The sequence below is a fragment of the Argiope bruennichi genome, chromosome X2 (assembly GCF_947563725.1).
Source record: "Argiope bruennichi chromosome X2, qqArgBrue1.1, whole genome shotgun sequence".
Lineage (NCBI taxonomy): Eukaryota > Metazoa > Arthropoda > Arachnida > Araneae > Araneidae > Argiope > Argiope bruennichi.
Window position 1 is genome coordinate 6,704,465 of NC_079163.1, and position 16,628 is coordinate 6,721,092.

General features: G+C 30.2%; 1 protein-coding gene across 1 annotated transcript in view; it reads left to right on the forward strand.

Annotated features, from left to right (window-relative positions):
- The window catches only part of LOC129960789 (uncharacterized), a 54,384-nt gene that overhangs the window by 31,087 nt on the left and 6,669 nt on the right, over positions 1-16,628 (forward strand). The window contains exons 2-3 of the mRNA XM_056074432.1: positions 14,278-14,357; positions 16,368-16,547. Of these exons, the coding sequence (XP_055930407.1) occupies positions 14,294-14,357; positions 16,368-16,547 (244 nt within the window). The 5' untranslated portion in view covers positions 14,278-14,293. The remainder of the gene's footprint in view (positions 1-14,277; positions 14,358-16,367; positions 16,548-16,628) is intronic.

Here is a 16,628-nt window from a genome sequence, read left to right on the forward strand (position 1 = left end):
TAGTTTCTTTATTAAAAGAAATAAAGTCAGACTTCTGTTATTGAATTGCAGGAGAAACTCTTGCTGTAACATTAAAGAAGTTTTTAAAGAGATGTTTTATTTCCTCATAATTATATGAGTGAACATTCACTTTTATTTCTTTAATTTATTTTTAACCATAATACATGAAACCTTGATTAAATATTCAGTATATTTTCGTTATAGAAATTTGTAATCGTGTTATTAAAATGAAATGAATCCTTTTCTATTAATATATTGTTAAATAAAAAATAAAAAAATGCATTATAATACTTTTGTAACAACTGTAATTTTTTTTCTCAAAATAGGCTAAAATTTTGGTGATTTGTATTAAATCCACAAAAAATGATTTAAATTATTTCTTAGATCACATTTATATTTTAAAATTACTGTCAAAATAGCCTCTCACAATGAATATTCAAAATACTTAAAGTATAAAAATATTCCTACCATTGTTTAGCATTAATTTATTATGAAATTCATATATTACTAATATTAAATATCACTTACGTAAAGAAATACTTCCCATTTTCTCCTAATGCAAACAACAACAGCAAAAAAAAAAAAAAGATACAATTTGAAGATAAGTAAAATAAACCAAGTTTGTAGGGCACGTTGTACAAATTATATGTCAAGATTATTTAGTATTTAATTTATTTCTTTTAATATAGAATAATCTTTTATTTAATGTTAATAGTTCATGAAACATTTGGTATATCAGCGACTTTTAATTTACATAATATATACTTGAGAAATAGCCTTACAATGTTTTTATATTTATTGTGCTTTGCACTTGCCCAATTTTCTATTTTTCTATCTATATTTTATGCACATAATATTTATTTTTTCAATTATATCACAGGTAAAAGCGGCAATATTTTAAAATGGAGGCATATAAAAAATGTCCACCATTGCTTCCTTCTGAAGTTAAATCTCATTCGTAAATAGAAAATATAGCAAAAAAAATTATTACAAGCATATCTAATATTGAAACCTACTACTACTACTAGTTTACTAGTTAATTCTCCTACTACTAGGTATACTTGATTACAAGCATACCTAATATTGAAACCTTGGAAAAAATATACCTAACCTTCTTATTCTGGCCACAACAATAGAAAAAAAAAAAAAAAAAAAAAAGAGGAAATATTCGTAATAACAAGACAAAAGACAAGATGAAATATTCGGACGATCGGTTTTCAGCTTCTTTTCAACAATGAAATATATTGTTGTAAAATACTGATAAAATATTTCAAAAATTTATTAAATATAGAAAGAAAAATTATACGGTAAAAAATTTGGTATCATTAAAAAAATAATTTTTTGAAAATCGCTCCGAAAATCACTTTTCTATCCTTCAAAGTATATATTTGCTAAATTTGATAGGCATAAATCAGACGGTTTGGATTGTACAGAGCCAGCGCATACAAATTGAAACAGAGATAAGCTTTTTCCTTTTGTTCAAACATTAAAATTTAGTTAAAATACCAATATATATTTTCCCGCCAAATACTCTTGCCAACAGATAACATGTTTTTAGCAAACCTAGACTAATCACTCCCTACCCCCTTTTTTTCAAAGAGCTACGCATGATTTATTGGACGTTCATGACCCGTACGGGAATGTCCGTACGGATCTGTCCACCTACCGCGAGAACTAATGGTGGAAGCTTCTCATTCTCATGTTCTTTCAGTTCGGTAATCTTAACGTTAATCTTCTGTTAAATATATACCTATTAAAAATAATTAAAATGATATGTTTATAGCAAATGCTAGTTCTGTTATGCCGCAGTTCATGTGCTTCACAACTATTTAATTATTACTACGGTGGTTGAATGCTGCTATTTTGCATTATTTTATGCCCTAAATTACGCAAGAGCGAGTTCTAACCGTGAGTTTCTTTTCTTCATACTTTGATGGTAATTATCCTGTATTATTCTCGATTTGCTATTATCATATAATTAATTTCCACTATATATGCCGATACTATGAAATCAAAGATCACCTTTAATAAAATGCAAAATTTCGTTTCGGTATATTTGACTATAATCCGGTAATTCTTTTATTTTGTAACTAAAGAATAAAAAGTCATATTAGATGATCTAATCTAATTAGCAAAATGTTTGATGAGAATCTTATTTAATTTAACTTTCTGATTGAAAAAAATTCAGAAAGATGCTAGGTTAAATAAATCCGCCCACGTAAGCAATCTTCCTCTTTATATGTCGATATTATATGTTTTCTGAAGCCATATAGATTTTAAATTTGTTGTAATGAATGCAGTGATATTATAAAATTAGATAATGATTAGAAACATCTTTTCCTATTTTCTCAGAATACTTATTATTATTTTATTTACATCCCTAAAAATTATTAAATAACATGACGAAAAAGAACATGTTACTAAATAATTTCTCTGCAATTTGCTTTATGAATAAATATGTTTTTAATAATAAAAAATAATCAACCACTTTACATATATAAGAAGCGGTTTCACAAACTTTTCAGTTAAATGTTAATTTTTTAACTAGGACTAAAATATAATGAAAGTCGAATGACGAGATATTTAAGATGACATTTGGTTACTTTAAGTTTTACATTGAGAAGACATTAAAACAAGATTTTAAGCATTGACACTATATTTAAATATGGATTTTTAATTTGTTTCGAGGCCTTGGCGGCTTCGTGGTAGTCTCAGTTTCAACATCAGAATGAGCAGGCGTTAAACATCTGTCAAGAGCGGAGAAACCGGCAAAAGCACATATAAAATAGAGCCCAAATCAATCTGTTGGATGGAATATAGAGGAGGTTATGTTCATTTAAGGGCACGATCCCTACCCTTGAAGCTTTTAATCTTCGAACAAATGGTAACTAATCTTTTGGTAAAAAAGATGATCCAATGTACAATGCTGCAATATATCCACTAATAGTCTTTCTGAACCCTTACAATAGAAAATAAACTACAATGGTTAAAACAGCATTCGCTCGTATAACTTATCAAAACACAAACTACAAATTCTAATCCACTTTATGTGTGATGAGGCCAATTTTCTTTTTAGAGGAACACGAATCTGTTCAAATCCAACAACCGAAAGACTCGTATTTTATTTATTATCTGTGATATATTTTTACTTTTATGCGTTTTTATTATTAAAAATATTGTTTTCTATACCATTTATTTGTTTGTACGTGCTTTGAGTTGACATCTTCCGACCTGTTCTCTGCCTCAGTAATTTTCTTTCCCTTTAAAAAAATAAAATTCTCCTCCATTCATGCCAGCCGGAAGGCATCTGTTTGGCTATAAAAGCGGGGATGTAAGTAGTGTAATGTAATGTTTAAATGAAAAAAAAATGTAAATTATGATTAAAATGGTGAAAAATAACATTATTTTTCTAAACATTAACATTTTTATAAACAATCGAAGAATTTTCATTCAAATTTAAGAGACAAAGCATTTTGAAAACCTAAAGCATCAAGAAGTAAATTTAAGAATAAATGTGTTCGTCACTAAGCAACACTTCTCTAATAACAGCAAAATTTGCGGGAAGAGAGGGGCATTCCCTTTTTAATAGTTTTGTCCGCTTCTGAATGAGACGTTATTTGAAAAAATCAAAGAACCAATCCTTCTTAGAAAAGGCATATAGATACATACAAGCAATATGAAAAATGAACATTTCGCAGTCGGCTGCTATAAAATATCAGAAATATGTGCCATGGGAAATTTTGCTGTATCATTACCAAATCCGACTGCCATGACTGAATGGATAGAGTTTCTTCTGGAAGCTAGAGTTTTCTGAAGTAGAAGCTCAAGATTTAGTATCAGAATTTACATTTTACGCGTGAATAACTGGAGAAAAAAGAGAAAAAGTACTAAATAAAATCTATATGTAAGCAGAATAAAATTCTAACAATAACAATGTAAGTTTCTTTGATTCTAGTAAAGGTCTTTATTGATTTTCGTTTCGTTTGAATTTCTTGGCGATAGTTCTCTAGTTCTTGTAATCTTCATAAATGCAGAGCAAAAACTATGTATTTCTTTTTGAATCTTTAATGTGTCAGTAATAATATTTTATGCGTGAAAGACATTTTTCATATTTTGAATGAGGGAATTTTATTTAACGTCCAAGTGATAGTGATTAAAATTTAGCCTGATAAAATGGATTAGCCTTCAAAATTTTCCAATTACAAACACACACACGCGCGCAAAAAAAAGAAAAAGAAAAAAAAAACGAATTTTTTTTTGTAATTACAGAAATAGGATGCAAATAAATATTTAAACAGTTAAAGAAAAAGAAAAAAATAAGCTGAATAAAATTTATAAAACAACGAAAAAATGAATTATTAAATCGATGTTCGAAGAGCATGAAAGAATAAATAAACATAAATAGAATATCTTACGGTTGTTTTAGTCATTTTTTCTTCTGATATGCTTATTTAGGATGTACAACAGGGTAGATATTTTGTATTTTTTAGATTATTTTCAATACTCATATTTTGAGTTTTATATGCATTTTTTTATGTGTTGGAAAACAGAAATCCTATTAATCGAGAAGGTTCTTCTAGTTGTTAAAAATGGCTCGGAGGAGCATTTATGCATAGTTAAAAAAAAATTATCGGAATGCTATTTTTCATCATAAACTTAGTTATATAGATGAATTAGCATATAAAAGTTAAGATGAAGAAATGTTTCAAGTTAATGTTTCATAATTAAATCCCCTTGTTTTTAATTTTCAATTTATCTTTAAAACTGTTTTTAATTAATTTTTTTCAGATATAATCTATGTAGAAAAAGGGACATTTTATTCAAGTAAAACTATCTTAGTTCATTGGCAGGAGCCCACTCTTTGATTATACAAGATCTCTCAGATCAAGAAGCCTTGAAATATTAATTTAAAGCGTTCATTTTCGGAACTCTAAATTTATAATTTTATAATTTTTAAATTTAATTACCTCAAGTAAGAAGAAAAAACAAAAGCAAAAAATTGCCCATGCAGCCAGAAGTTATTATAATACCTATAAGGTTTCGCATTGTTTTCAATGTGCTCATTATTGCTCCTTAGAGTGTCCTTATATTTATCAATCGATCTTGTTGTTTTACTAAAACGGTAATCCTGCAGTAAATACTCTACGGAAATATTAGACTTTGAAGAGGATGTGGAAAGGACCATTGACTGTTAAAAATTCTCGATTAATGGTAGCCAAATTTGAAGAAACAGGTTTGTTTAATGTTCGTTATGGAAGAGGGAAAATTCCTTTCACAGAAACAATAGAGAAGATTGTGCTTCAATGCTTCCAACATACAGGCTAACACCAGTGTCCGTCATGTGGCAGAACTGGATACGCTCCTTCCAAGTGTCCAGAACATCATGCTTAATATCCTCTGGTATTATCAGTGCAAGATATAGCTTCTGCAGAGTTTACTGGCGCAAGGTTTCGAGACTCAACATTGATTATCACTTTTGTTTTTTGCTTGCTTTGTGGCTGATTCAGAATGGCATTGGAATATCTTCTGAATAAATGAAGTACACTTTTCATTTAGACAGATGGATGAATATTCACAATTGCTGAATTTTGAAGCCAGAAAATCGGTTTTTAGTTTTACAGATGCGGTTGGAATCACCAAAGGTAAGGATGTGGTGTGTGTTTTCTACATAATTTATTCTCGTCCCATATTTCTTCAAGAAATTAAGTGAAAGAGGTCCAATAACATGCTCGATTACTGGCAGTGATATGCATCGTTGTTACAGAATACGATTTTTCTGAATTTGAAAGCACATCCTTGCCTTTCACGTAGAGTTTTTATACAAGATGGAATCCTCCACACATTGGCTTTTGTATTAAGGATGTTCTCAAAAATCACACTACAGAAAATTATGTCATCAGCCACTATTTTCAAGATTTGAGACATGTTCGATCATTATACCATAATCCATGTGACTTTTGGTTTTAGGGGCATTTGAAACACCTGGTCAGTCGTGATAGTTCAATAACTTTTCCTGATCCTAAACACAACATTTCATGACATGTCCGTAGCATTTCCCAGAGCATTTTGCATTCAATTGTGGAACACACTTTCTTGCGATTCTAAGCAGTAGCTGAAATTTATGGCTGTCATTTTGAATACATTTTGTTGCGATAAAATTTGTAAATTATCATAAATGTATCCTAAATGTGTAATTAATTAAAAAGATACCATCTAGTAGCTAAATTTGAACTAATTTTTTTTTATTTTCTCAAACAAATTCCCATCACTTTGTTTTGTTTCAAGCAATACAATTTTCTGAACAAGAATTTAGTCTGTTGACAACTTCAAAGAAGGGTCATTCATTTATCGATACACTGTACTATAAAATAAAAACAGAAATTAAAATTCTGGTGGCGTTTTGTTAATATCTGTAGAAAATAATTCTTTTTTTTATCTAAGGTTTATTCTGCCAAAATCAGGAGATTGAATTTTCTGATGGATGAGTTTGAATTTCACCACAACATAAAAAAAGGAATCAGAAAGAAATTATAGGAAATGACATTGATATAATTAAAAAAGTAATTTTTAGAGTTTTTAAGATATTGCAAAAATAATTTTGTGAGATAATACTTTTGGAAACTAAGAACATCGATTTTCATTGTCCAGTCATAATGATTACTTATCTGGTAACAGTTAACCCAGTCACTGCCATGATTCATGTCTGATAATCGGACCATTCACTTAATTGGATGACCCCTTATTTGCTGTCTCTTAGCTAAAATGGTAATCGAATAAGTTAGCAGCTATGAACTACAAATGAGTCAAGTGGTCTTTCACATATAAAGCCTATTAAGCTTTCTGTTTGACGTCTACTTCTACCATCTTGATTTTTTTTATACAGAATAAAATGCCGTCTCATACCCCCGTATCCGTAACCCTTCTAATCACTGAACGGTTTGATGGGCATGTTACGGGAATTTTATTTAAATATCAAAATATTTACAGTAGAAAAAACAAGAATAACTATGTACAGAATTTACAAGCATATAAGAAATGATATTGTGATGAAATCGTTTACAAAAATTTTCAACTCTGAAAAATTATTTGGAATAATAATATGCAGAAAGATAAAAAGTATGAAAATATACATGAATTTTGTGTTCACTTATTATCGTGACATAGTAGATGAAGATGCAGTTATAAAAATCAAATGGAAAATAATTTGGTTAATGGAAACATAGAGAAACTATGTTTTATTGATATTTATGAATGAAAATGTATGATAAGTGACTGTGGTGCTTATTTTCCCCCTTAGTCTTTGTGAGTTATGACACTTGATGTTGAGAGCTAAGGAGGCAAGAAAAGATCTCTATTTTCACTTATAAATTTAATTATCCTATGGATTTTTTGCTTGGAAAGGAAGTTGCTGGCTTCTCTTTTCAGCCATTCTTGCTCATGGCTTGGTATTTCATATGCCAAGAAAATGTGAAGATGCATTCCGTAGCATAATAAGGTGCCATGCCAATCCCACCTCAACTGCACTGATCACTCTCCGACAGATTGAACCTTTTAAGGTAGGCAGGAAAAGGGCCGTGTTCTGAATAAGAAAATAATATCCTCTCTGATCCAGTTAGTGGGTTTAAGGTTAATTGAAGGCATTTCTGTCTGTATCGCAATTGCTCCAATATATTTGCCTTTCCTCTAGCATGCCTTTCCGGAGGAGGATTTTTTATATGTGGTTTAGGAAACCTTTCTTGCATATAAAATTGCCCATTTCGCATTGCGTCCTTTGTCGTTTGATTTGCTTTTTCATTGCCTATATTGCCTGCATGTGCGTTTACCCACGAGACTTTTACTATTGAATTTGAAAGCAGGACGCTAAAAATTTCTCTTGCTATTTGGTTTGTACTCTTTGAATTAGAGGAACCATAATACTTGCTCTATTGTCGACACGTATTTTAAAAATGCTGATGTTTGGAAACTGGGATGTATATTTAACTGCTTCATGAAAATAAAAGAAGTAATGCCCAGAAAAAATTACGGTTTAAGCGAATATATTCAGAGCAGTATTAGATTTTTTTCACGTATAAAAAGTAGTTTCAAAATTAACTAAAAGAGTACGCTGACACGACATACTGAGACGTTTTATACAAATTAGGCAAATACAACGAAATAAATCACTGTAACATGGCACTGTGGATCTATTTTAAAGATGTTCAATGTGACCCCATTTACAAAGTACTAGGCAATTGAGATACGTCACTGTGGCTGTTACAGCTGAGCATAGAATGCGTTATTCATGTCACTAAAAAATCCACCGAATGGCATCAATCAGTTCCAACAAAATGGATGAAGAGCCACAGTACACATTAGACTTTAAGTTTACCCACAACCAAAATTCTCTCGGGGCTAAGTCTGATGATTGTGAGAGCCGTTTCACCATACAACATCGACTTTTCAGTGAAAGTGCTCCCCAAAAAGAACTTTTTGATTTCATAAGGAAATTGAGGAGTTCATCATATTGATGACAAGTAACATATGTCATTCTTGCAATGCAGGTACAGCGTGGTAATGAAAAAGCGTAGCATGCCGTTCTGCAGTGACTGAACTAATTTTCCAAACAGGACAAAGTTGTTCAAAAAAGAAATGGCCCAAAATGAAATAAGAGGTTGAACAACACAAAACAATCACTTGAGTTCAATATCTGATAATCACATGAGATCAGTATCGCGTGAGTGTCTGATTTGGTCAGATATTCACGATGATGTCGGCCATATAAGACTGTTTTGCGGATTGACGTTACTATGCAGTGTAAGGAGGTTTTATCCGTCCACATGACATTCAGCAATCAGTGTGAGTCACATTCCAAATGTGGCAGTGCTCATATAGTAAAGTTTAGTTTTCAACTGTATCTGCCTGTATTTTCTACGGGGAAGAAGGGAGTGTCTGTATCTTGTATGGATAAACATCCAAGATTCAGTTCAGAATACATTGAATCAATGATTCCTAGATTCCCGTTGCTTTCCTAACTTCATGAAAATTGCTATTTCTAGTTGATGTCTCGGTTCTCAATTTTTCCATGGCAGTAACTTATTTTACAACCTGGATGCGGTCCGCGTTTAAGAATGGTCAACCACTTGATCCTCCAAGCTCTCCATTTCCTCAAAACATCAGTAGCTGATAATATTGACGTTTATCTGTTTCCCATTCATTGAAATAGGGCTTTTTTGCACCTTCAGATCTTTCTCAGTGTGAGACTTTGGAGATAATTGTGGACTCACCATTCTTATATAAAAGATTTAAGCTCTAACGCTCGATCTGGAAAAAATAGCATACAGCCTGGATCGAATGAATCCATTTTCAGCCAGGTATTTTATCATTAGTCTGATTCGCATAAAACATTTCAGTATGAAGAGTGAGCTCCCTCTTTCGATTATTTTTGAAATAATTTATGCATGGAAAAAATACCCAATATTCCTCTGAACATAACCACACGAACTGGAATTTTTCCAGGCTTTACTTCTTTTATTATGAATTTTTGAAGTTTGCGCAAATTTATGACTCAGTTTGTATTTTAGTTTTTCTGACTGAATGGAGGTTTCAGCAAGATCTCTTTCAAGCATTTCTAATAATATTTTGCAGCTCCATTAATTAGTTAAGCAAAGCGTTGAATTAAGTGCAGTTGTCTAAACATTAACACTAAGTTTACCATGAGTTGGCATATACCACATAGTAAAATAAAGTTAAAATAGAAAAAAACTTTTATATTTTCAATATATTTGTTGAGTTGTGGTGTGATGAAAAGGCAGTTCCTTCATGTTTATTTACTAAAAACACTGTTTATTTTCTAATCTAGGTCTTCAAGACCATCTATTCTTCTACCATCATCTTCTACTAAAACATCGACGTCTTCTTACTAACAACCTATAATAGCTTCTATTTGACTGACTTTCGGCTTCGTCTTCTTGCTTCTTTTACACACACATTTTATTAACACACACTTATTTCTATATTTTCACCTATATCTATGTGCATCCCTATCAAGCCGTTATATATTTAAATATAAATAAATATATTCTCAATAATATTTATTCGAATGGTCAAAATGACCCCTTCGGTAGAAGTAGGTATACTATATACATTTCTCCGAAACTCAAAAAAGAAAAAGATAATATTTGGATTATATGTCTTATAAATGTAAATAAAAATGAATAAAATATTTTGATTAAATATGGCCATAACTTTAATGAAAAAAATGAACGAAAATTTTTCTCAGAGGAGTCAAAATGACCTCTTCTTAAACCTAGTGTTAAACAAAGAAATTTATAATATTTGTACTGTTTTTGACTGTTGTCAATCGGTAATAAGAAATAGGAACGATTTCTGAGTCATGCACTTTAGCATTTTAACAATACATACTTACTTACTTTCGCTCGTTGAATTCACAATGGGGAAGAAATATTCTTAAGATTTAAATTTGTTTCAAAATTATTAATAATTAATTTCTTAAACACTTTATACTAAGGTTTTGTTTCAAAAATGTAAATAATTTGTTTCACTAGATATCCAACATTGTAGTACGTTGCAACTGTGTATTTTTAATTGTTTATGAATTTCGTTTCCTATTTTTTCATACGTGAAATAAATAATCATGCAACAAAAGTAATATTTTTAATATTTTCAAAATCATTAACAACTTAAAATTCATTGATATTGAAATTTATAAATGAAGTCTTCGATATAAAATAACCATTTAGCAATTCTAAAACATTCCTCCGAGAGATTTCCGTGGAAAATAACATTATTTTAAAGTGGAAATGGAATAGAATTCATTGAATAAATATTTAATGAATATATTTCTAAGATCCTTCGATTCAAAGAAATTGCTCAGAAAAGTTATTTAAAATCTTTTTATAAGTCTACATTTCGTTAAGGAATAGGCTTTGATCCTTCGATATGTGAGTGGTTTTAAAAATGGCTCTCGCTTTTTCAGTCAGGCATACGAAATGACATTAGTTTCCCACTCAAAACTATTGAATAGAATTCTGTCAAATATTGATGGTGCATAAAAAGAAAAGACGAAAAATGCTATAAATCGTTTTAAAATATAATTTCTTCACAATATGCTATTTTTGATACCAAAAAAGAAGAGCAATACTAATTTTTAAATTTAAATAACTTTCAAACTATTTATTTTCATTTAAAACTGTGACAGGTTTTTAAAATAGAATTTGTAGAAGAATAAGTTTTAGTAGAAATAATTTTTTCAGAGATAGTTTCTGTAATAAAATTTTTGAATGAAATGAATTTTCAAAAATATGGAATGTTTTGACTTAATGCAGAAAAGCTCATTGAGGGGATACATTTTTCAATTCTTTATGTTTCCGAAAATACATTATTGACAACTGGACAAAACAGTTAGAAAAATGGAATCTTTCAAAAAATTTATCAGAAAATACTGTGTTTCATAAACTGACAAAGTTCTGAGGTTTTTTACACGATATTATTCCAACTAAATACCTATTTCCGATTTGGATCGCCACTATTACGTAAAAAAAAAGACTTAAATATGGAACATTATAATAAGATTAGAGTCTCCGTGATTTGAGAAATATAATTCTCATTATGAGTATTTATCAATTAAGTGCTATTGATGAAAAATTTTTTAAAATGCCTTTAGATTTAAAAAAAACAAAAACGTTCATATTCCTTTCTAAAAAGTGCCATTTTTATAACTGAAACAACAACGGTAAATAAGTGTAGCTGCCCTTATATGTTTTAGAGATAATTACGGATGATCGAATTAAAAATACATTGGGTACTCAAATGTGTCAATTGGTTTCCGTCACCGAATGGATGTAATGGAAGAAAATAATGGACTTAAAAATTTTTTTTTTCTTTTCACAGAAATCCACAAAAATTGGTTTTTTCCTTTCTTTCATTATCAACGCAACGTGAAAGAAAAATGCGTGATGCTTAATGTCAAGATACATAAAGGGATAACAGCAAAACTTATAAGATGATATTATCTAAACTGAAATGTTAAGCTAAAATTTCTTTTCCTACCAAAGACGCGTTATCAGGAAATATTCATTTTAGGTCCTATTTCGTTTTGATGTCCATCAAAGAGAAGAGAGTTCAATAATTAGAAAAATTGTTCTGTCATCATTTCTTACAGAAGATTAAAATGAAGCAAATATTACCTTGTCTTCATTCATCGTTATTTAAACAAAACTGAGAATCTTTTTATTTTTAGTTTGATTTAATTTAATTCTGAAAAAGAAAACGGATATATAAATCGGCAGTTTGTATAATTCCCCAATTTATGGCAAATAGAATATTTTTTTTCAAACTTCAGAACGATGTGGGTTAAAGTCATTTTTCTATCATCCTAAAGCGAAGAAACTATGAAACGATATCCTAATTAATTTTGAAAGGAAAATAAACATTCATTTCTTATTTTTTCCACGAGAGCAACTACCAGTTTTTTAATGGAATCCCACCCTTATTCTCTTAATGCTTTTTTATGTGAAATCATCAGATAAGACTTTGTAATAAAAAGGTCCCTCTCTCTCCTTTATGATATTTTAATCTTTTCTTTCTAAATCAATTATTTTCTAAAATTACGAATCAATTGAAATTCCGGCTTTTAAAGGATTTAGAAGTCAATTTTATCGAGTTGGCTGATTTAATATGAAGAATTACAAGCACAAAAAAGTATTCTTGTTTTTTGTATAATTCTTTCAGTTATACTATCATCCTTTTTTGGATGAGCTCAATCTGAAATGATGTCAATTGTCTATACACAAAATTGCCTTTAATAACCGATCCCAAACAAACTGTCAGTATTCTTGTATTTTTGAGCAACTGAATAGTGATGTAAGAGCATTTTTCAACTCATTGACTGTCAGCAGAGATTTGATAACGGAAAAATGAAAAAGAGAAACTTGAAAAGCTACGAATCCCATCCTACAGAATTGTTTCCTGAGTATGTTTGTTACAAGTATCTCTATATCTGCTTACATTATTATGTTATTACATTCCTGCTTATTCTCGAAGTACCCATGCTCTTTCAGGAAGATAGCAATTACAATGGCAGAAAGCACGCATACATTGAGAAAAAGTTATTTCTTGCTTTTTTTTTTTTTTTGTAAAATAAGGATGCGCATTGAAGCTTTTTTACTGTTTTCAAACCTTTTTTCTTTACTTCAATTCCCTCGCATGTAACTTTCAACATGCCTAAATTTGTTGTCACATCTCCAGACAATTTGCTTGAAAATCCATTTTTGTTTTGACATTTGTTGTCATACCTCCAGACAGCGTGCTAGAAAATTCATTTTTATTTTGGAATAGCTCATAGGGGAACTATACTTTGAATTCCTAATTTTTCCAAAAGATTTATTAATTTAGTTTAAATTGACTAAAACATTTTGAAAAAATCAGTCTTACTTCATCCGAACTAAATTTGAAAATCCATACAAAGTTGAAATGTGGAAGTAAAAATGATGCCTTTCCATATTCCTTCTAGAGTCAATTTTTAAAAAAATTCTAATTAAAAGTGCATTAGTGTATAAGTTTTTGTTCAACATTTCAGTAACATTTGTATTTTACATGCATCATTGTGCTTATAATCCTTTAGAGCATTCATAAAATGGCTGATTAAAAAGGAAATAAAATTCTATCTCCTAGAGAATACTTAATTTGTGAGAATATTGGAATCAATCAGTAAAATTCGTATTGGAAATATCTTTCCCATAACGATACGCAAATCATAATATAATGAATCAATTCTGCAAACATGCATCGGTTCTCCAATCTTTCTACTCTTTTAGAACAATATTCTTCAGTAGAAATAAGCAGTTTTTAAGTTTCAGATAGCAGTGGGAAAAGTTTTGATTAGAAGGAGATGTCAATCTGTCGAGAAGAATGTTAATCGCTAAGCTACGAATTTTTTGCTGAATTAAAAGCGAAAAAATTGCTTACAAAAGCGAAAACTGGAAAATACGTAAGATATTTGCTAATGACTTTTTCTAAAAAATCATTTTTTTTTTATTCTCAACAACATAATTATTCTTCTACAAAGCGTGAACTCTTTCCTCTTCTTTTTTTAAAGCAGGGACAAAGATGCGAGATGAAGGTTTTGACATCATTTTAAAAATTTGATTTTATGTCAATTCTATTCAGCATTTTTTGAAGTGCTGCAATTTGACAGAAGAGCATTGCTTTTAAGTGCTGTTTTTGCTTTCAAATTGTAAAGTGACATTTCTGTTTCAGATTGTTTTTGTTTCATTTTAGTATTCGATGTTGAAGGATGGGCCGCCGATTTGTATCTTTCCCATTACTGAATGGAACGTTTCTAATCATTATGTTCACAGGTAACAAACCTTTACTTTTTCATTGATTTTTAAAACATTGTCATTTATTTAAAATTGAGTAGTAATATTTAAAAAATAAAAAGTTTCCAAAATTATGCTTGAATGAGTGTATTAAAAATAGAAACGAATTATTTTATAAAACTAAAACCACAAAAAATAGGATATTTTTATTGATATATACGAAGAAAATGAATCACATTTATAATATAGTGTCGCTTTTCATTGCGATTTCAATTTTTCCCAAGCACTAATCCTTTTGTTTGGTTCATTTAATCATATGAACGTCCCGTTTTAAAGCAACACTAGGGCTACTTTGGGATGAACCTCGTCATTTTGAGCCGCGGACAGATGGCAAGGCCGACACCTGAGCTGGTACTCCTCTCTCTAAACTTCCATACCACACAAGCGGGAGGACATTTGGCCCCGACGGATTTAGCGTGCATCAGGCCCGCTTACACGACGGTTAATAGGCGGAATCGGATCCCGAACTTGAAGCTCTCTGGTTCCGAAGCTGAGACCTTACCACCAGGCTACCGCGGCTCATCCGTTTGTTTGAAGTCCGTATAATAGATAAAAATCTTATTTTCTGCTTTTTATCCTACATTAATATAAGCATGTTTTAAAACGTTTTTGAATTTCTTTATATTTTATTCTGATATATTTTATCATTCATCAAAAAAGGAATAAAATCATTTTTCTCAAATACACTGCCAGATGATGACTCTCATATTGATATGCATAAATTGAATCAATTATTGAAACACTGAGTCCTGGAAATATTAAAATAGGGCAGTGCCATCGACAGCACAAAATTGTGACACAATTCTAAATCTTTAGTACATCAGAAAGTGAGAAAAAAGTTGACAGTAAAACTCCACCTTTACAAATATGAAACAAGTCGAATGAAGTAAAAGTGAACAGTATAATCTGACTATTGCGACATAAGGCTTACCATATCATATCAGTAAAATTTGAAACCATTAAAAAAGTCAATTATTTTTGAAAACTTGATTTTTCTTCCATTCCTTACTTTTTTGAATCACACTAGAATGTATTTATGATAAATTTTGCATTAATGTATTCATTATTAAGGAATTATACAATATATGCATACTAAAAAACGTAATATTTAATGTCAAAATTTGAATTGGATTAGAATGATATCTACATGTTACAAGTTTGTGCGATTAAAACATGAGAGTCAACAAGAAAATGAAGTAAGGATTGAAACTGCCCAAAATGATAATCAGAAAACAATATAATATTTTCATTTCGACGTTTTTTTTTTCTTTCCTCAAGCTTTTTTGAATTCCACTCGATACGAAGAGAAATGTGTTTAGCTATTCGTATCAGGAAGAAAAATCCTTCCAGATAGGGCAATAACAGAGATCCTTTATGACTGACCATCATGATTATTGTTTGTTATTATGGTATTATTTCTGCTTTTAAGATATCTCAGTAAATTCTAACAGCTCTTGTCTTTCTTTCCGTCTGTGTATTTCCATAATGGGAATTGACAAGATATTTAAGGATTATTGTATTTCTCCATGTACTTTCTTTGAGTAAAAGAAGGGAGAAAAGTTCGATAAATAGGGTGTTTCATTTGTTCATTGATAAAGTATAGAACAGTTATTGCAATGCTCATCACGCAGTTTTCGATGTTTTTCCTACAAAAAAAGAGCTTAACTACAACAAAATGTGAAAACAACTTATTGTGTTAAGCTGCATTACAATAAGCTAAAATCATCTCTTTTTGGAAAAGTTCTATTTAAAATTTAAATTACGGCTTTTGAAATATATTTCATACTTTTTAGTTTGTAATGTTCATATGTTTGGTTTATGCAAATTCAATTTCTTTCAGTTCTATTCATATGAATTTGTTGTTGTTGATTTCTTGAGTAAAAGTGCGCTAATTTCGTGGATTATTTTCAGAAAAATTTAAAGCGATTAAATTCTTTATTCGTAACTTCCGAAAATTTCTTAACTAATGTTCCACTATTGAAATTGTAGGTCACTGGGCACTTGACTGCTTCAAGTGCATTTCAAAAGCTGGCAAGTACCCGCCATGTGATGATCCTTTTCACAATAATTACACGCAAGATATTCTTGAAAGCCCTTGCTGGGCCGGAAGGAAACAAAGGAATGGAGTCTTTCCTGCAACAACATGTGTCAAACTGGCAGGAATATATGGTATGAATTGCTTCTTTACGAGGAACAAATTTTCACTTATTTTCAGTCAAAATCCTCATATTAGGTCCGGGAAAAAGAAAT